Below are 21789 nucleotides of genomic sequence, written 5' to 3'. Positions count from 1 at the left end.
GCAATGTACCCTTCTGCAATAGATCCTTCTGGGTATCTATTATTACGCTTGTAGTCCTTCAGGGTCTTGTTGAATCTAATAACATACAAAATAACTTTAAGAAAACGAATATCCAAAAGATCCTTGAAGTATCCTGAAAGTTACAAAAGCATCAATTACTAACCTTTCAAATGGATACATCCACCTGTAATGGACTGGTCCACCAAGTAATACCTCTCGTGGTAAATGAACCAACAGATGAATCATAACGTCAAAGAATGTAGGAGGAAAGATTCTTTCAAGATTGCATAAAATTTCAGCAATACTTGCTTCAAGATGGTTCAGATTTTCTTTTGTACCAACCTTAGCACAGAGACATCGAAAGAACCCAAACAGTGATAATAACACCAACTTCACATTCTTTATTGGATGTACACGTATTGCCACGGGGAAGGAGTTGCTGCATTAAAACATGACAATCATGGCTCTTTAATCCAGAAATATTCCTTTCATTTACTTGCACACAACGTGATATATTTCCAGAATAACCATCAGGGACCTTTAAACCATCCAAAGCTCTACAAAATTGTTCTTTTTCAGCCTTAGACATTGTATGGCTTGCTGGAGGGATTTTCAACTTGGTGCTTCCCTCTAATTTTTGTGGATGCAAGGATGGCCTAATGTTCATCTCTTGCAAATCCAGTCGAGCCTCCAACTTGTCCTTCGATTTATCTTTCAATTCCAACAACGTACCAATGATGTTGTCACACACATTTTTTTCTACATGCATAACATCTAGATTATGGCGTAGTAGAATATCCTTCCAATAGGGTAACTCAAAGAATATACTTTTCTTTTTCCAATTAAATGGTAGTTCTTTTGTAGCAACTTTCTTCCGTTTACTACCACTATTCTTATCAAGTTCTTTCCCAAATGGCGGGAATTCCACACCTTCCATTTGAGCTAGTAAAGCAGTGCCTGAAAGGAGCTGTGGTGCTTGCCCAAACTCAACATGACCATTAAAACCTCTCTTATCCCATCGAAGTTTATGATTTTCCTTAAGGAATCGACGATGTCCCAAGTAACAATGCTTGCGACTATGTTTCAGCCATGTTGAACTAGTGTCCTTGTTGCAACAAGGGCATGCCAATGCTCCTTTTGTGCTCCAACCTGAAAGATTAGCATACGCTGGAAAGTCATTGATTGTCCATAAGAGGCATGCACGCAAGTTAAATGATTCTTTCTTCAACGAATCATATGTGTCAACACCATCCCACAATAACTTCAATTCATCTATCAAAGGCTGTAAATAAACATCTATATTGTTTCCAGGTTGATTTGGCCCTGGAATCAATAATGTCAATATGAATGAAGTTTGTTTCATACACTTCCATGGTGGTAGATTATAAGGCACCACAACAACCGGCCAAGTGCTATGTGAACGATTCATACCATTTGGATTAAATCCATCACTTTCAAGCCCTAACCTTATATTTCGCGGATCAACACCTGAAAGATCGATGTAATCCATCAAAATTCTTCCATGCTTCCCCATCTGCGCAGGATGACGTAGTTTCCCATCATCTATGCGTCCATCCTTATGCCATCTCATTTCGGATGAAGTTATAGATGATCTATACAACCTTTGAAGTCTTGGTATCAAAGGAAAGTGACGTAATACTTTTGCCGGAACATTCTTCTTACCTTCATACCTAGATGTACCACACTTAAGACAGGATTGTTCAGTAGATGCATTTTTCCAATATAACATGCAATCATTCGGACATGCATCAATCTTATTGTAACTGAGTCCCAAGTCCTTAACCATCTTCTTTGCTTCATATAAAGATTTTGGCAAAGTATTGTGTTGTGGTAATGCTTTTTTCAATAAATCCAACAACATAGAGAAAGACTTGTCACTCCAACCGCATAAGCACTTTATGTGGTATAGTGCAATAGTGAATGACAATCTTGTGAACTCCTTGCGATCTGGATACAATGCCATCTCTCTTGCTTCTATCAATCTCTCCCATTTTTCTGATTCATGTCTTACTCCATCCATGTGTTCGTTTGTGGTATAAACATCATGTTACGTAAAAAGTCGACTAGGAAATGCATCATGAAGAATGTCATTCATGTTAACAATGCCTTGGTCTTCTTCACGAATCACATTATTCTCTGTTGTTGTGGTAAATGAAGATCTAACTTCCCCATGGGAACTCCAAAACATGTAACCAGCCATAATTCCATCAACAATCAAGTGCTCAAACACTTCATCTCGTGTTCCTAGTCGGTGGTTGGTGCAGTTTACACATGGGCATGGAATCTTCTCTCCTAAGGTTACTTTAGAAAATGCAAAATCAAGGAATCCATTTACACCATCTTCATATGTATCGCCCGCACGGAATCCACGATCCCGTGATTTTCGAATCCAACTTCTATCCATTAAGTGGTAGATCAACTCAGCTGAATAACCTATCAAAAGATCAATTAAACTTTGTTCTAATACACCATAACTATAATACAAGTTAGGCCAAAGACCAGATTGAAGAAATTAAATTATAAGATGGAATTAGAATGAACCAGTTCTCCAACAAATTACCTAAGAGTACCAGAGTCTGGAGTTAACAGAAAAAAAAGGTTGGCTGAATTAGATAGATAAGGAATTTAAACAACTCAAGAAAAAGAAGAAGAAAAAAATAAAGACAACTTAAATATTCCCTAAATCAAGAAGGTACTTGATGTAAATCTAATTCTAGGATTAGGGTTTCTTGGAAGGACTCCATAGAATTTAGGATTCGCCAAGAATCTTCCCGCAAATTATTCTAATAATGTTAAGGAATCCTATGGTGTAGAATTTAGGATTCGCCAAGAATCTTCCCCCAATATCAATCTAGAAAGCACATCCGAGTCAACGATTGTTGTTGTTACAAAGCGCCAAAAAATGGCTAAAGCTCTTTGTGACCTGAAATGAGTGGCCCTAAATACTTCGTTTTTGGTTCAGCAGATGATAAAGCTGATGAGAGATGAAAAACTAGACTCAGATATACAGTACAATCTAGCAGAAGATACAAAGTACAGGAGTGAAAGATGTGGCTGTTGTTGATTTGTTCCTGTTGTGTGCAAGAAGCTTGTCCTTGCTGGTCGGGGTCTTCTACCCTTAGTCTAGCCCCTGTCCGTGGTAAGTTTGGATTCAGATTTGATGATAAATGAAGGCAGAATCCGACCCACAAACTGGATCTGGACTTGAACCACCAAGAACCTAGTAAAGCAACCTTTAAGTATTACTAACCAAGGACACCAAGCCTCTTGAATATTACACACCAAGGTACGATTCTAATCTTAGATCGGACAAATCTCATAGAAGAGCAGCAAAGTTGATAAACAATTAGTAAGTAATCTTGCTCATCCTATTGATTTCTTGGCTAATCAGACACTAAAGTTAGGTTTGTCTAGTTGCCATGGAAACCATGATCAAACTGCAATATAGGGTTGGGATTTGGAATTCTATGGTGTCCTATAAGGACCGATCACAAAAGTTACTCCATAGGCCATTTGCAAATTGCATCTTGGAGACATGGACTTAAATAATATTTACGAGTTAGAAGTTAGTAACACTATATATATGCAATCAATTTCTGTATTATACACTTCGAACTAAATCTCATATGCGGTAACTTGCAATTTAAAGTATCCCCTGCTTTGACTCAACTTGACTAGTTTTGACCAAAAGAGTCCACGTTTTGCAAATTTCAACCTAAAACCTCTACACATATTCCATTATCCTCATTGAATCTGGAGGAAACCTGGATCATAACCGAGACACTTTTTATGCCAAATATCAATTAACCAAATGTTATATATTTCTTACTTTAATCACTCAACATACTGCTTATAAATAAGCATATACCACTATTTGATTCCAATAAAAATGGTTAAAATATGGCATTGAAAAAAGTTTTGAAAAATCAACCAGCCAATTCAGGAACATAAAACTGGATCATGGCAATGGCTACAATTCTCAGCTTTTAAATGCTGGGGATTTCTCAAATCTGAAAATTTCATAAATCTTAATACGGCAAAACATTGCCCTCTTTTTGTTTGGAGCTTTGTAAATACTAGCCTAAACCACAGGCATTAGAGACTTGGGAAACATTTCTGTTCAAGAAAACTTCACAATTTTCTGCTTAAAATTTCTTGGTCCAAATTCCATTCAATAAAACTGGGAAGATACGCTGGAAGCCCCTATCGAGGCCTAATGCATGGTCCAATTTTTGAAATATAGCTTCTTTGATTCTTTTTGGTGCCACAAAGAAAAAAAGGCTATATCAAGGTTTTAATTTGAGGCTCTAATGTTTGAAATAAGAATGGGCAAAGTGTTCTAGCTGACAAAAGAAGTGATTGTCTCTCGCTTATTCGGAATTTCATTCAAGACAAAAATGACCCCGAAGTGTGTTTGCAATACGAGATGTGGTACCTCAATAAATGCCAAGAACAAAGTATAAATACACTAGAAAAATGAAGTTGGATTGTCCAGATTCTAAGTCTAGATTAAACTCAAGCCCCTACATGACATGGTAGAAGTGTTGAATCTACTATATCTCATCGGGACAGATATCCCAATTGCTGAGCAAAAACCCAACCACACCCGCGAAGTGACTTATTAAAGCTTGGAATCTAGTCCGATTATTGTGGGATAATCATTCACATATGTTTCACCTCATCCTTGAAAAGTGGGAAATCTTCATACCAAGACTCTTCCAGTAAGTAAATAAACTAAATGTGGAATCAAATCTCAATCTGAAAACACAGCTTGGTATTGGAAAGATCATCAACAAAACAAAAAAAAAATGAGCAGAATTGGGAAGAAAAACAAACGTAGCTAAAATACGATAGTAACATCAATTGAATTGATTAAAATACTAAAACGTTATAGTCACCTTGATGCGATTCTTAGTTAGGTGGTCCATCTCCACACATCACCTGGAAAGCCGAGGTGTGTTTAGTTTTTCAGAGAGCATATTATTCCTTAGTACAATAATAAGGTTAAGAAGAAAAATGATGAATATAAAAGGGGACTTATGTAACGATAAAAGAAATGCCACACCAGTCCGAAGTGGTGCTCAGCCAAAAACGAAATGCATCCATGTACTCTTCCAAATATCAATGGCTAAAGTATCCATCGATTGCAAGGTCAGAAATAAGTCAAGAGATCTAGAGCAGATGTAGGAAATGTTTGGCTCCCCCTTCATCACTGTCAAAGGTCAAAGAATAAAATCATCTAGAGTACAGAGAGAAGAAAGTTTCATGTGATGATTTTTCCAAATAGGGTGCAAGAAACAGTACCTTGAAGACTCGTTAGACATGGGTTCCAACAGTCGCATATGTTTAAGATCAAAAGGAAGATGAATGGGTTCACGCGGTAAATAAATGAAGAAGATTATAATTTTTTTCCATGCCGAAAATTGTCTTCTCGGACTAGTACTAGCCTTGGTGATGGTAAACATAAATGCATTTAAATGACCAAACATAGAATCAAGGGAATGCCTATTGTCAGAGAAAGGACAAAAGAGATTCTAATCTGCAATCATTTAGAGAAATCCAACAAACAAAGGATCTGATATGCACACAAAATCAGGTCAAAGGTTTATATACCAATGTCATTATGAGAAATAGACCAACACTCTCTTAAATAGATGAATTTGGTATCATTTAAAATCCCTATTTCTCATAAAATAAATCAATTTAAACATAAATTCATACATGAATAAATAGGCAAGACTAACCCAACAGGATAATCAAAAAGCATCAAACAGGTCGATGAAATACAAGAAACTCGGAACAAATGACTAGTTATATGCCAAAAAATAGTTTCTTACTGCTGGTTGGATCTCTAGAATCAGAACCAAACTCTAATAAAACCTTAGATTAGATAGTGTTCAAAGGAATAACAAACAAACAGCATGACTGATATATAGCAGTAGCAACTGAGGATCAAATATCACCAAATAGATATCACAAACTTCTCCAAAACTCTCTCTTTTCTTTCTTTTTCTTTGATTCTTTTTACCACTCTATAGTCTATATTCATCTCATTCTTTCTTTTCTGCTTAATATTGATGTGGAATACAAGATAGCATTCCTATTTATAATGTAAATCAAACATAGAATGTAACCTTATTAACTACCAACTAATGACAATCCCATAGAAGTGAGGTGAAAGAATACCACTCAAGTAGAACAGCTGCAATAAAAATTTGCCATAGGGCTGTGTTGGTACTGAATTTTTGGAAAATAATTTATGATTCATCATTACATCATTACAAGGTTGACAGACATTCCACCTTAAATCTTTTTCTAAAACTTATTCCCCCACTCCCATTTAAAAGGTAAAGCTAAATACATATAGACCATAAGTATTGCAGATGAAAGCTGAAAGTAAACACGGAATAGAGTGTTCAACCAAAGAAAAAGAATAGAAGAATGGCAAGAAATATTAAAGAAAAAAAGTTTAAACAGGCCAATTGCATACCTTCCAAAATACAACTTCTTAATAATGAATGCACTTAACAATCCAGCTTGCAAGGCAACAATAATGTAAATGGAGGTTCTAAAAGGATGAGATAAGCTGCCAAGAAAGCTGTGACGATTGAGAAGAGAAGTGAAGCATCCATTTGATGGGTTCTGAATCGGAACAGATGATCGGTGACTGAGTTGCAGAGGAGATGGGACACTGGAGAAGGAGACCCAAACTTTCTAGAAACAAGGAAGAGAAGGGCTATGTTGCCTTGTTCGTCGGTGCTCGATCCATTCAATTTTTAGGTGCATTTTCAGATGAAAAGTATACAAGTTGAGGATAATCAGATAATTCTCAAATAGGGACCGAGGTAAGATAATAAGAATGAATAACAAACAAAACAAGCGATGATTGATTCTTAAAACTTCACATACCTGCAGGGTGCAAGCAGAATCGGTTGCAGAAAATATTGCTCCAATTGCTAGAGACAATGAAAAGAATTAGAGGTGATATAACAAGCAGGCTTACAGCATTCATCAAACAAAACCAAAAACAAAAAAAACCTGCGAGCGTGAGCGAGAGCTCCACAAGAAAACTAATTGAAGCATAAAAGAAATTCATCGCCATTTTTGATCTATAACCCCACAAGAAAAACCCAAAATCCCAATGATTAGAAGGTAGAGCACAGACCTACCAAAAAACCCAAAGCTTAGAAAGGAGAAATTTACCGGCAAATGAGAGCAGTGCTTGAAGTCCGACTGCAGTGCTGCAAAGTAGATTATCTACTGCAGATACGGCAACGGCAACGGCAACGGCAACTGCAGTGCTTGAAGTCCGACTGCAGGGCTGGAGAGATAGCGCGACCGAGAGAGACCTGCGAGCGTGAGCAACCAGAGGCAGCAAGAGAAATCGTGAGCGAGAGACAGTGAACGGGAGAGAGCTAGAGAGCTGAGGCAAAAAGCGAGAGCGAGAGAGAGAGCTGGAGGCAGTGAACCAGAGGAACAGAGTGAGAGAGCGTGAGTGAGGCAGAGATAGAGAGCGATCGAGAGAGAATGAATGGGTTTATTCGACTCCCCGTCTTCTAAAAGTGAAAAACAGGCGGGTGAGTGAAAAATAGGCGGGGACTGAATTAGGGCAACCACGGCGTTTTCGTAAAATGCCGTGATAAACGGAGTGAGAAGTCGAGTGAGATGGCCATACCACGGCGAAACGCCGTAAATTTAGAGGGTGAGGCGATGGCCATACGAAGTGCAGTGGCCATACAACGGCGTTTTTTACAAACGCCGTTAAAAAGATTAGAGTTGGAGTGGGATGGTCATACGAAGTGCACTGGGCATACGACGGCGTTTATAACAAACGCCGTTAAAGACACATACAAGTTAGAGGCTTCAAGTACTGAAGTGGTCATACGAAGTGAGTGGACTTACGACGGCGTTTCTAAAAAACGCCGTTATAAAGAGACATTCGACGGCGTTTGTGGTAAACGCCGTTAAAAATATATATACAACGGCGTTTTTTGGTAAACGCCGCTATAAGTTAACATACAACGGCGTTTTTGAAAAACGCCGCTATAGTCTTGCTCGAAGTGCCGCTGTAAGTCCGTTTTCTTGTAGTGATCACCATTTACCAAAAAATTAAAAAAAGAATAAAAATAACTGATCACCAATTCACCCCAGAATCAAAGGTTTTTTGCTGGATGCCTCTTTTCTTCTCTTCTGATTCTGTGCTATTCCAATTGGTAGAAATGAGACTTTCCTCTTCAGATATACTGAAATAGCTTCTTTTCAGCTTCACTTCTGTTAGAAAAGCAACGTAAAAGTATACGCTAACGCACAAATTCTTACATGGTTCATCCGAAGGTTACGTCCATGGCCGAATAGAAATAGTGTTTCATTCCGAGGAAGAAGAAGAAGAATAAAGCATAACCCTAGCCCTACTGAAAAACTTGTTTATGAATCTGCAAATATACTTGAACGCTTGTTAGGGTGTAATTATACATAACCCAAACATTTAAGGTTGCACCCAAGAAAAGTTACTTAGGTGTAATCAGATTATGTTCACTGCTTAACAAAATAACAATATAGAGCCCCAAAGGCTGTGAGTGAAAAGGTAAGGTCACTTCTCTAGGCTGTGGGTGAAAAGGTAAGGTCATTTCTCTTTGTAAGGGTACCTTTCAGGTCAACTCCCGTCAAGAAAGTACATATCCACCTCCCTACATGAGAGTACCTCTCTAAGAGATAGATTTATTAATATTAATATATATCTATATAATCATGGCAGATCACAACAAGGTTTAGGCTCGATTCGTGTCGCACGAATTAATATTATATGGGCCCTTACTATATATAAACGATATAATCAGCTCCTCTCAACTCGATGTGGGACTAAATAAAACCATAGGATAAACATATTTCCAACAAGCCCTTTCCTTTTCTTTTTTCTTAACCAATAGGAAAAAGAATATGAACAAGTGGAAATTCTATTCCAAGGAAAAAGCAATCATTTCAAAGAACTCAAAATTCTATACAAGAATTGTGCCTACCTAGGGCTTGAAAACTGATTATCCTAGCACATTTAGTTCTCAGGCCTTGGGAACATTTTATATGGTGACAATTGGTCTTCGCATTATTTTTGAGTGTCCGATTGCAAAGCAAGTATGGTTTGGTAGCTCACTAACATACATTCCACCTGAGGAAACACCATTACTAACAGAATGGATCAAAAGTTGGTCTGCTGTAAAAGAGATTGGAAAGGAGGTAAGCAAATCGATACTCAACCTATGTTCCTTCATTGTTTGGCACCTTTGGATTGCAAGAAATAACAGGATTTTTGGGAGAAAACAAACTACCCCAAAAGAAATTATTGAGGCAAGCTCAAAAAGAACATTCGCCGAATTTGAGGTAATCAAGACAACAGGAGGTGAGGAAGTGCTAAATAATGCTCAACCTGATGAAAATCAACAGAAATGGGAACCTCCGCCTCAAGGTAAATTAAAGTTGAATTCAGACGTGTCTTGGTGTAAAGGAAGTGACAAAGGTGGTGTCGGTTATGCTCTGCGAAATCATAAAGGAGAAATTTTACAAGCAGTCTCCCGAACCGGTACTATGCAACTCAGTGTTGGAAGGGGAAGCTATCGCCATGAGAGCTGGATTGATATTTGCACTTTCAGAAGATTGTAATCATCTTCTTGTAGAGTCAGATTGTAAAATACTGGTCCAATACATAAACAATGCTTCCAGCTCCCCCCCCCTATGCTTAGCTCCTCTGGTGGAGGATATTAGGGAGTTATGCTCATCTTTCCTCTCGTGCTCATTCTGTTTTGTTCCAAGAGCGATAAACGCAGTTGCGGATGCTCTTGCAAGGAGGGCCCTGTCGATCCCGTGTACGACGGTTTGGCCTATTTCCGTTCCTTGGCTTCAGGAGTTATGCTCTCCAATTGCCTAGGGTCAAGCTGGGTTACATTTTCTTTCAGTTAATGGAAATTTCTTACCAAAAAAAAAAAAAAAAAAAAAATTGGTCTTCGCTACAATTAAGTATTTCTAAGCATTCACCGAGGATTTGTCTTCTCAAACGATTTTAGTTAAGATTTTAATTTCTCAATTTTAGATTCTATCTCTTCTTTCCTTGTTCATTTAAGCGTTGAATAATGTCAAAATTCCTTTCTAGATGCCCTAAGCCTAACTTAACTATTTAACCCGAGGATGGGTTTGAGTTATAAAATAATTAGCTCTAGTAGAGTTGGATGAGGTTTGATTTCGACCCTTGGGCTAACTTAGCATGGATGTACCTGATCCTGTGTTAATTTAGTCAATTTATAAATATATACAAATTGAGTTTGAATAACTATTTAACCAAGTATCCAACTAAATCTCAATGGATTAGCTCAGCTGACAAACACCAACACTTCATAAATAAGGTCTAAGAGTTCAAGTGGGCAAGTCTAAGGGATGGGTCAATCTCAAGAGAATGTTGGCAGGATAGGGTTTAGATTTGGAGTTCTCATACCCAGACAAAGTATAGAATTTAGGTCTTCCGGTATAATTGAGTTCAGACTAATCCAACCCAACCCGACCCGCCCATTGATACCCCTACACCAAGAGTCTTCTAATTTCAAGTTTTAGAGAGAACCGGTGGAGACCAAAAGGTCGACCATGGCCCCAATGTAGTTCTCCTGGTCACCCATTTGACAATGGAAAACCCTTGTGCCAATGATCATGATAGGGAGGTACCAGTATCAGAATATACTTCGAATCCTTTTGGGAAAATTACGTGATTAGCTACTTTTAGGTTTCATTTTACAAAAATAACCACTCAATGTATTACTTAACAAAATTAGTTAAAATTGAGTTTGCATTACGAAACTAACCAAAATAGTGGTTTTTCATCCCTTTGGACAATTTTAATCCTTTTTCAACCCATGTACAGCAGTACAGGAGAAGATCTGTCTATTTACGAAAATCTCCAACAAATTTGAAGATACTACGAAAATGCCATTTTGTTGATGACGGCATTGCCCTTTTCTGGTCATGTGGATATTTGTTCAAACAACTATCTGTTGCTCAATTATAAATAGATCTCAAGTGATACTATTTGAATCGGACCGATCCCAATTCCCGTTTTGTTTCAATAAAAACTCAGCAAATGGAACTCATACAACTTGAATCGGACCGATTCCAATTCCAGTTTTCTTTCCATAAAAACTCAAGAATGGAAATGATACTAGTTGAATCGGGCCAATCCCAATTCCGGTTTTGATTCCATAAAAACTCGCAAATGGTTTTGATTCATGCTTATGTGTGTATAGTTTGAAAATTAAAAAAATAAAAAATTAAAAAAAAATGGTTTCAATGAGATGTTGCTTAAGAAGGTCACAAAAAATAAGTTTTATCTTTGTTGTAATTTTCATAGTTTTATTTAAAAATTCAAACAATTTATTTTCCTAAAGGTTGAGTCTTTTCTTAAAAGACACCTAAATGGTCAATAGGTGTCTTTGCTAACAAACATGCCTTAAGGGTAGATGTTTGTTCTTTGGGAGACAACCTTTAGTAGTGTCTTTTACTCTTCTATATAAAGGTGGGATATGTTTTGTTTATGATCGCACAAAAACGTGTTTTTTGAGAAGCATTAATTTTCTTTAAATTGTGTCATTGGGAACGAATTGGTGAATGTAGCTTTACGGATCCCTTAGTCCATCAATCACGGAGTGCACCGTCTACGATGGAGAGGTTGTCTGATCTTGGGGGTGAAAACGCAGTCAAGACCCACGTGCACTATTTGGGGCGTTTAAATACCTTAAAGAAAGTGTCGGACATTACCAACACGTTTCAACTCCGTCAGTTTTCGTGTATCACTAGATGGATATGCATAACCATGTTTTATCAAGGAGATCATTAATGACAGATAAGTACTTATACTTGCATTTTGTTCTATTTCACTTTATCTTATACGATTGCTTGTGACATTATATTCCAACAATCTTTGGATTGGTTTCAACCGTTTCCTCCTTGCACCATAGAATAAATTAGTCTTTAAAGTGATAAAGATGTTGATAATGTGTTTTGATGAGAAGACGTACGTGTAGAAGCTTCTTTCAGTGTTGTTTTTGAGTATCCTTTACAAGAAAAAGCCAAGCCGTAGTGAGATGATTACCTAACGAGCCAACCTTACATTATATTAAGAGAAAAACTGATTTTTGATGTAGTCTAACTTGATTTCAATTTCTAATTAAAAAATCAAAAAGTGCCATAATTGGCACTAACTCATTAATTTTGTTCCATTTGCTCGTGGTTCTTTATTTGAGATATGCTTTAACATCCTTAGACTAAAGTTAAGATAGCATACCTTATCCTTTACAAGCTTAGAACTCCTTGATTTTGATGTATCAAATGTTTCTTATATTTTTCTAGTGACAACAACAACAATTGGTAGTTTCTATTTAATGATTGGAGGATTAATTTTTATGTCAATGGGTGTTTTTGTTTAGCAAGAGTTTTTCCGTAAAATTCCAAAAATTGTTTTTGTTTTTTCCGCAACGTGACGTCATGGGAGGTCGAACAGCCGGAGGGCTATTTTCGTCAACTTGTTATTCCACTACCCATAACCCACTAAACCCACAGATGACACAACACAACTTAGAAGGGTAGGAAAGGTAATTTAGTAATTTAGGATTTCAAAATTCGAAATGTGGTGAGCTTCTACGTTAAATGGAATGAAAGTCCATTTTATGAAAAGTTGACAAAAGATCAACGCTTCCACATAAAAAGTTAGAGTTTGAATCCCCTTGGAGCCGGGGCGAAGCCCCTGCCTATATTAATTAAAAGCTCCCTTGAGAATGCAGTCGAGATGCGCGTAAGCTGGCCTAGATAAACCTCAGATTAAAAATAAAAAAATAAAAAATCCATCCTACCTAGGAAGTTGACCCAGAGAATCCCAATCCCACCTAAGGAAGATTGTTAATGAGACTTTATGATACAATGATTTGATCAATCTGTACATCTTTCTCTGATTATCATGTTTGAAAACCTAATATAGATAACCTAATAGGTGGAGAAGTTGATAGTTCTTGATATTTGATGAAGTCAATTTTCATAAATTGGTATATAGAAACATTACATTGAACCTAACATAAATTCTCAGATTTCTACTAGGAAAAAAAAAATTCTCAGCCAAGCCCCTAATCCTTTCAAGACCTAAAGCCTAATTCCCATGTTCACAAACCCATAAACCTAATTTCATCTCAATTTCATTTCCCTAAGCCCAATTGTATTTTCTTAGGCCCATGGCAGCTTATAGGCCCAACCCATCCTGTGAATACCTCTTCACCTTCATTCTTCTCTCACACTTTTTTTTTTATATTTTTAGTCAATAATTATTTATAGATAGTTTAAAATATTAAAAATCACATTAAACAAGGGGAATTCATAAGTATAGATACAAGAAAAATTAAATAATCACATCAATGCATTTTAAGAAGATATTTAATTTTCCAACCATGCTCAACACTAATTGAGGATATATTTTCTTTGATGGTCAATGCAAAGTGTGGAATATTCAAAGTTTGATGAGAATAAATTATTGAACCAGGTGAACAAAGTTTGGAATATTCTTTTCCCAAATGTTGCAAATCTGGAATAAATCAAGAATATTCCTTTTTCAGAAATTCACATATTTGGAACAAGTAATTACTTCCAAGATAAGTGGTGCTTAGCATTTTCCCAGGAGTAGAGAAGCTTTGGAACTAAACAGTGAAGTCTTTTCTGCAATGATAGCTTATTATGGTAACTGATCCTCATTCTTCATGAAGTTGTTCTTCATTTGTTCGTTCATGGATTTGAACAGCAGCAGCGAGCACCACTAATAAGTGAAAACTGCTGAGGAAAAGCAGAAAGGAAGATGAAGGTTATGAAGATGTTGATGATTATGAGATTTAAATGGACGCAGCTTCCTCATATCCATCATTATGCAACATCACCAGTTCACCCCAGAATCAAAGGTTTGTTTTGGGATATCTCTTTTGATTCTGTGCTATATATTCATTGGTAGAAATGAGACTTTCCTGCTTCAGTTTTACTTGATTCTTGCTTCTCTTAGAAAAGCAATATGAAAACACACATGCATGCATATCCATATGCACACACAAATTAAAATGACTTATGTGGTTCATCAGATGGTTACATCTAGTCAAATAGAAATGGTGTTTCATTGTGAGAAAGAAGAAGAATAGAGCATAACCCTCTTCCTTTCTCAACCCTTCAGGAAAAAAATATAAGAATAAGTGAAAACCCTAATTCACAGAGAAAGACCAAGATACTCTTGTTTCCAAAAAATTAAAAATAAGACTTATGTGACTATCAAGAGCTAGGGATTACTAACACATTTAGTTTCCAGGCCTCAAACATGTTATATGATGTCAATTGGTCTTCACCACAATAAGTATGCAATTTTTATATATTGAGCTTAGATTTAGATTTCTCTCATTTCTAAATCTCTTGTTTCTTTGTTCATATTAATGTTGAATAAGGTTTAACAACGCTTTTCTGGATCCCATATGTCTAGGATTATAACAAATTTGTGATACCGATATAGAATTGTTCAGGATTGATTTTATTGATTAGAAGTGTTGTAATTTTTGTTGTTGTTTTAAAGCTAAAATAATCCACCAAAGATAGGGATGTCAATAAAACCCTATCAGGCCTAAATTGATCCAATCGTGCCTTGAGTCCTGGCCTAACTATTTAACTAGAAGAGTAGGTTTGAGCCACAAAATAATTAGCCCTAGCAGGGTCGCATGAGATTTGAGTTTAACCCTTAAACCAACCTAGGATGGCCTACCTGAATCTATGTCAATTCAGTCAAACTAGAATTATATATAAAATTGAATTCAAATAACTATTTAACCAAGTATCCATCGAAATGTTAATGCATCCGTTCACTTGACAAACACCAACAATTCATAACTATCTTTACCTTGAGCTTCGCTTGACCATTTAACCTGAAAAGTAGATTTGAGTTACAAAATAACTAGCCCTAAAACAAGGTCTCGAATTCTGGCTTAAGTAGGCCCCACCCCTATTTTAATTCAGATATAATGGCAAAAGCTAGTGCCACGTGGAATGGACCGTTTTGGGCGATGATCATGATTGGGAAGTATCAGTATCAGAATATACTTCGAATCCTTTTCAACTCATGTAGACCAGACGAGAAGGTTTGTCTACTCTTACGTAAGTCTCCAACAAAATTGAAAATACTTTGAAAATGCTATTTTCTTAATGACGGTATTGCCCTTTTCTAGCTAACTCGCCGTTGACCTTCTGGGTCAGGTGGGGAGGTTCGAGATAGTGCGCAATTTGAAAATAAACAAAATTGTGGGTCCCACAAAAAGGTATTGTGTGGAAAACGAATCCTGTGGCTGTGGGTGACATATAAAAATAATAAAAAGAAATCCTCTTTGATTATATAGATATATATTAATATTATGGGTCCCACAAACTTCTTTCCATGTTGTTTTCAAGTATTTTTCACCAAGAAAAGAAAAGGTCATAGTGGATGAGATTACCTAACAATTATGTTGAGAGAGAGATTGATTTTGATGGTATTTTGGTTGATTTCAATTTAATCTAACTCAATTTTAATTTTTAATTAAAAAATCAGAAAGTGCCATAATTGACACTTAAGTCATTTTGTATGATTTGCTAGTGTTTCTTTATTAGGGATGTGCATCAGTAAAGTTAAGGTAACATACCTTCTTATCCCTTACAAGTTTAGAACTCTTTGATTTTGATGTACCAAATGTTTCTTTTATTTGTTTTATTGATGATATTAATAATTGAGAGTTTCTATTCACCCATGATTGGAGGATTAATTTTTATGTCAATGGGTATTAACGTCTTTTGAATAGATATAAGACACCAAGAGCAATTCAAAATGCATTATTGATGAATATTTTATTTATTTATCATATTAAATTAGAATGCTTTTCTTCAAACATGGTGGACAAAACTGTTTCTCCCCCTCTTGAATCTTGACTAATTGATGAATATTTTATTTATTTATCATATTAAATAGAATGCTTTTCTTCAAACATGATGGACAAAACTGTTAATTTATCAAACACACAAAAAAACTGTTTCTCCCTCTTCAGTCTTGGCATTTAATTATTGGAAGATTTATCTTTTCTTCTTCTTCTTCTTCTTCTTCTTCTTCTTCTTCTTCTTTTTTTTTTTTTTTTTTTTTTTTAAGTTATTGAGTTATTGCTTAGAAGAGACTCAAAACTTGGGGTTCATTTATTAAATAGCAAATTATACGATATCTATCCCTTATATTTGAGGCAAAATTCTTGATCATCTGCTATTGTCTCATAAATTACATGAAAACCACATATAAATTATAAATTATTTACAGTTAATTTTACAGGTAGGGCCTGTTTGATTACTTGAGTATGGAGATTTCAAAAATCTAGATATTTAAAATCTATAGATTTCAAATTTATGGAGTTATGGTTTATAAAATTAACAGTTTGGTTAGCCTGAATCTTTGGAATGGAATCTATAAATTCAACATGAAAAAACATCTAGAGTCATGGTTCAAATGTTCAACACTTTTATGGTAGGGGTGAAATAATTGGATTTTCACCTCATACCCATAAATCTACAAATTTACATTGTTAGTGTAAAAAGATAAATCTCTAGATTTCATGAATCCAGGGATTAACACAATCAAACGGATAGAAATCTCCTATAACTCTATGGATTCATATAACCAAACAGAAAAATTAATTGTGAGAAATTTATAATTTACTTGGAGGTACCATGTAATTTATGAAACAATAGTAGGTGGTCAAGAGTTTTCCCCCATATTTGGGGTGCTGTGTAGTTTTTTCTTTATTAAATTAACCCAAGTTTTGTTTTTCCACAGCGTGACGTCATGAGAGGCCTAAGGGCAGGAGGGCTATTTTCGTCAACTTGTTATTTCACTCCCCATGGGCCCACAGGCCCACGGCCACGCATAGCTTGGAAGGGTAGGAAAGGCAGGAAAGGTAATTTAGTAATTTGGCTTTTCCAGCTTCGAAATGCGGCGAGCTTCCGCGTTAAATGAAATGAAAATCCTCTGCTTTGCTTCGTGGCACACGTTAAATGGGAGACGAAGAAGGATTCGTTCAATCAAGCAAGCAAGCAAGCTACTTAATTACCTTACCCGTTTGTATAAATGCCAGAGGAGAGAAGCAAGCAATTTTGTAAGATCAGATGAACGAGGTTTGAGGTAATTCTCTGTGAAATTTTATTCTCAAACGGATTTCTTTTTCAAGTTCTACTTCTACTTCCTTCTGTGGCCTGGCCAGATGGAGCTATGGTGTATCTTACACGCAAATTTGCTGGTTGTGTTACTTTTCTAAAGTTTTCTAGTCAAAACTCATGGCGTGTCTGTGGAAGATTGTTCCATGAGCTTTGACTATGTCGTCGGTGGATACTGTTTCAAATTTTTTAATTTTCTCTCCTGTTTTAGTAACGGTGTATAGAAGACGATGACGAAAATTTGTCTTTCAACTAATCTTCTAATTATTTCTATTAAATCAATCCTGCCCTGTTTCTGGGTATTACCCATAGATTCTGTGTTTGTTTTGTGTTCATCTGGGTAGGAATCTGAACTTTAGCTTTTCTTTGAAGTAAAGATGGCAGATTTTTTTTGTTTCTGCAGGTATAAGTAAGTTTACATTCAGTCTCCGAGACGTTAATGATTTGGTGAAGAATTTGAGTTCGTTCTTCACAGTAAAGGCTTTCGAAGTTGTTAAATTAAGGTACTGACTCATCGATCCATCTTTATTTCCCTATTGATCATCTTCCTTTGATGAGGTTAGAGTACAGGATTACAATCTGATAACTTTGCAATTTTTCCATTTATGTTCTTGCAGTGTTTTCCTCTCTACAGCTTCCGCAGAAATTTTTGAAAGATGGTGGATTCACCAGGAGACCCAAAATCCGAAGATACTTGTTCGAAGCCTCCTGGAATTCGTTTCGTAGAGTACATAAAAAGGAACTCTGCTATATCGTTCAGAACCCACCAAACAATTGTCTTAATTGTGACATTTTTTGCATATGCTAGCTTTCATGCAACTCGGAAGACCACGAGCATTGTCAAGAGCACCCTTGATCCTGAATCAACCCAATCGAGCTTGAACTTCCGAAGGTCAACTGTGCTGAAAAATGGTTGGGCTCCCTTTGATGGATCAGATGGTTCTGTTCTGCTAGGGGAACTAGATTTAGCTTTTCTTGGGTTTTATTCCTTCGGAATGTATTTTGCTGGACATTTGGGGGATCGAATTGATTTAAGGATCCTTTTGACTGTGGGAATGATTGGAACTGGTTTATTTACTTCTCTCTTCGGATTTGGGTATTGGTTTAATAGCCATAGTTTCTACTATTACTTGATAGTTCAGATGATTGCAGGTCTTTTCCAGTCAACTGGATGGCCTTCAGTGGTTGCAGTAGTTGGGAATTGGTTTGGGAAGAAGAAGCGTGGGTTGATTATGGGTATTTGGAATGCTCATACTTCTGTTGGAAACATAGCAGGATCTCTGATTGCTTCATCTTTATTGAAGTATGGTTGGGGTTGGTCCTTCGTTGTTCCTGGTCTCCTTATTACCTTTGTGGGTTTGATGGTGTTTTTGTTCTTACCTGTTACTCCAGCTTCTGTTGGAGTTGAAAAAGAAGATGATGAAGTGCAATCTACCCTGAAAGATGGTGAGGAAGCAACAGAACCTTTGTTAGAATCAGAGTCATGTGTGGTTAGGGACAAAGCTGTAGGATTCATAGAAGCTTGGAAAATCCCTGGAGTTGCCCCTTTTGCTCTTTGCCTCTTCTTTTCCAAGTTGGTGGCTTACACATTTCTCTATTGGCTTCCATTCTACATTAGCCACACAGGTACCAATTTTTCTACGTTCTTTCTATGAAATGAATTGAAATTGTTGCTCTCTTGATTCTCAAGTTTGATATACAAAAACCTTAAGAATGATACCATATCATTTTGAAACAACATGAGATGGATTATGTGGAAAGGAACATAGTAGAGCCATTCTGAACCATGACAGGACAGAATATTTCTTGTGGGTCTTTAGTGTTCTGTGAAAATAATATATTCTTAAGCCTCTCTCCTTCCCAGGGGGGTGTTCGCTGTTTATTCTTATATAAGAAAAGAAAGTTTGATTTCCTCATTTGACTCTGTTATTATCCTGCAGCAATCGACGGAAAGTATATGTCCGACGAAATAGCAGGGGACCTATCTACAATGTTTGATTTTGGAGGGGTGCTTGGTGGGATTCTCGCTGGCCACATTTCTGATCACCTTGACGCAAGAGCAATTACAGCAGCAAGTTTCATGTACTGTGCAATCCCGGCTCTGTACTTTTACCGGAGTTATGGATATGTCTCCTTATACGTGAACATCATCCTCATGTTCATCACTGGAATGCTTGTCAATGGACCCTATGCCCTTATAACAACTGCAGTGTCTGCTGACTTGGGCACTCACAGCTCATTGAATGGTAACTCACGAGCATTGGCAACAGTAACGGCGATCATAGATGGGACAGGTTCTGTGGGAGCTGCCATTGGACCATTGCTTACCGGATACATTGCAGCAAAGAGCTGGAGTGGAGTATTCACAATGTTGATGGTGGCAGCTCTAATAGCAGGGCTTCTTCTCACAAAACTGGTGGTGGCTGAGGTGATGGCAAAGATTCAGCATTCGAAGTCGCGAGATACTAACGAGCCTAGGCTGGATTCTACCATCATTGAAGTGTAGTCTCTTGTTAAAGGATAAAGAGGGATGATGCGTGTTGTTTAATATGATCTTCCGGAATGCATTGCCCCTGATGACGGGATAGATGAAGAGTTGGAATCAATTGTTGCACATCTCTCCTGTGTTTGAAGGATAGGAGAGTGTCTGTCCTCCAAGGTCAGGATTTTGCCATCGGAGGAGGACAGTGGGGTCCTTATTCTGTATCCATATCTTTGTATGTTAACTTTGGAAGTTTATCAACAGGGTTGGGGTTTGGCATCCAAAAGATTGGCTTATTTAGCATGAGTCTTGTTTTATCTCATCTTTATGGTTAGCCAACTGGGGTGTTTGTATCGGCTTTCAACAGGTTTATGAAAAGGAATCCTTCAGATACGAAAATGATTCGGTCAGAAACAATTCCATTTAAGGGGAAGACATGTATGTCAAAATGCTGAGAATCAACCAAGTTCTTTTTATAAATGTGTAAAACAAATACATCTGTTGTATTTCTTGCTTTCCATTCTGTTCGAAATAAAATCATTTCTGTTGTTACATTTGTTAACGAACAGAATGTATGTGCATGCATTGATTCTAATATCAATGAAAACAGTCATTTTACAGAATCAACTTTCTCCAAGGATCCAATACCGGATGGTGACTTTAGAGCTTTTGAAATTCATTCTGTCAACTTCAACTGCAGCCTTACAAAGAATGAGATTCTTGTCTTTTGCCTCATGAGCCTCTCACTTGGCTGATCAGGTACGCATTGTTCATTGGTATCTTTAGCTTTTCCTGCTTCAATGAACTTCCAGATTTTATGTGCTCCTTCAGAGGTATCCTCATATATGTCTACCAATAGCTGCAGCCGCAAAACAAAAATATTCATTTTGATGAATATATGCATATATGCATATAATCTAACACCACAAGGTCCACCTTGTTTACTCACCATTGTAAATGACATCTTGTTCAGTAGAAGGTTTCTAGGAGGCAACTGATTTCTACATTTAATCATGCCTACTCTAGGTATTTGAAATCTAGAGCTTACAATATTATCTTATATCCACTTTTGAGAAATGTCTAAATTCATATTCTCCTAAACATATCCACATCATGTCACTCCTCTATAAACCTTTACATATCTCAAAATCTCCTTGAAACAAAGTTCTTGCAAACCACAAGATAAACCTACTGCAATTCCTTCTTATTATATGAAGACATAGTTAAAAACTTTCAATGTCTTATGCTGGCCTGTTGAACTAATACAGACACCCAATGAATATAGAGTCTTCTATAACATATCCATTTGCAATACTTTCTGCACATTTTAGAGCATTGAAGGAAGAACTTCAGTTGCCTTCTCCAGCATCAACTTAATTTGTTGCCACTTTTAAGCCAGCCAACAAATAAAGTAACTTTTTCCATTCATTAAGCTGCCATCAAATCAGCATACAGCTTATGTGATTGAAAAGAAACTGAACAGTAGAAAACTACATGAAAAAGGAAAAAGAAAGAAACTGATAAAGAAGATAATCATGGAACTTCAGAAATGTAGTATATCTACAATGCAGATGACAAGCATTTGAAAAGGTTTAGCCTTTTGGAAAGGATTAACCCCAAAAGGCTAAACCTTTTAACTGTGTTAGAAAAGAAGGCCAAATCCAACGTACAAGGCTCCCACATTTAGCAGGGTCTGGGACTGTCAAACATATAAAACCTCACCCATGTTTCCAAGATTTGAACCCATGACCAAGAATCTGCAAGTGAGCACTTGACCAACAGGTCAAGCACAACCTTCAAGAATGAAAGAAGCCAATGCAAAAGCAATGCCCAAGTGCTCAAGTCCCCTCAGTGAGCACACAAAACCACTTAGAAAAGTGCAATTCAAATAAGATAATTTCCCACCTAGGGAACACTCCAGAAGAGTGCAAAGAGATCAAGAGTAACCTAATCTTCATGCCCTTATCTCAGATTAGTATGAGCTCCAACTTCCATGTATAGCTCGTTACAGGATTCTTAAT

General features: G+C 36.8%; 2 protein-coding genes across 3 annotated transcripts; one reads left to right on the top strand and one right to left on the bottom strand.

Moving 5' to 3' along the window:
- Window positions 1–458: 458 nt before the first annotated feature.
- Window positions 459–2041, bottom strand: LOC149029521 (uncharacterized). Its single transcript, XM_089143533.1, has 2 exons — window positions 529–2041; window positions 459–466 (listed from the first exon to the last, which is right to left on the bottom strand). Exons 1-2 carry the CDS (start codon window positions 2039–2041, stop codon window positions 459–461), a joined length of 1521 nt encoding a protein of 506 aa, XP_088999659.1.
- Window positions 2042–13701: 11660 nt separating this feature from the next.
- On the top strand, window positions 13702–21295 carry LOC149029520 (putative glycerol-3-phosphate transporter 1). Of its 2 annotated transcripts, XM_089141926.1 has the most exons (5): window positions 13702–13988; window positions 16910–17254; window positions 17690–17789; window positions 17904–18912; window positions 19227–21295. In XM_089141926.1, exons 4-5 carry the CDS (start codon window positions 17943–17945, stop codon window positions 19790–19792), a joined length of 1536 nt encoding a protein of 511 aa, XP_088998052.1. In that variant the 5' UTR covers window positions 13702–13988; window positions 16910–17254; window positions 17690–17789; window positions 17904–17942; the 3' UTR covers window positions 19793–21295. The 2 variants fall into 2 exon arrangements, with proteins under 2 accessions (XP_088998052.1, XP_088998053.1); XM_089141927.1 differs by lacking the exons at window positions 13702–13988; window positions 16910–17254 and having other exon boundaries at window positions 17261–17789.
- Window positions 21296–21789: the final 494 nt, after the last annotated feature.

The sequence above is a fragment of the Hakea prostrata genome, chromosome 1 (assembly GCF_041222555.1).
Source record: "Hakea prostrata isolate BN-2017 chromosome 1, UWA_Hpros_2, whole genome shotgun sequence".
Taxonomy (NCBI): Eukaryota; Viridiplantae; Streptophyta; class Magnoliopsida; order Proteales; family Proteaceae; genus Hakea; species Hakea prostrata.
Note: the sequence above shows the minus strand (reverse complement) of the source record. Positions and strands in the feature narration are given on the sequence as shown.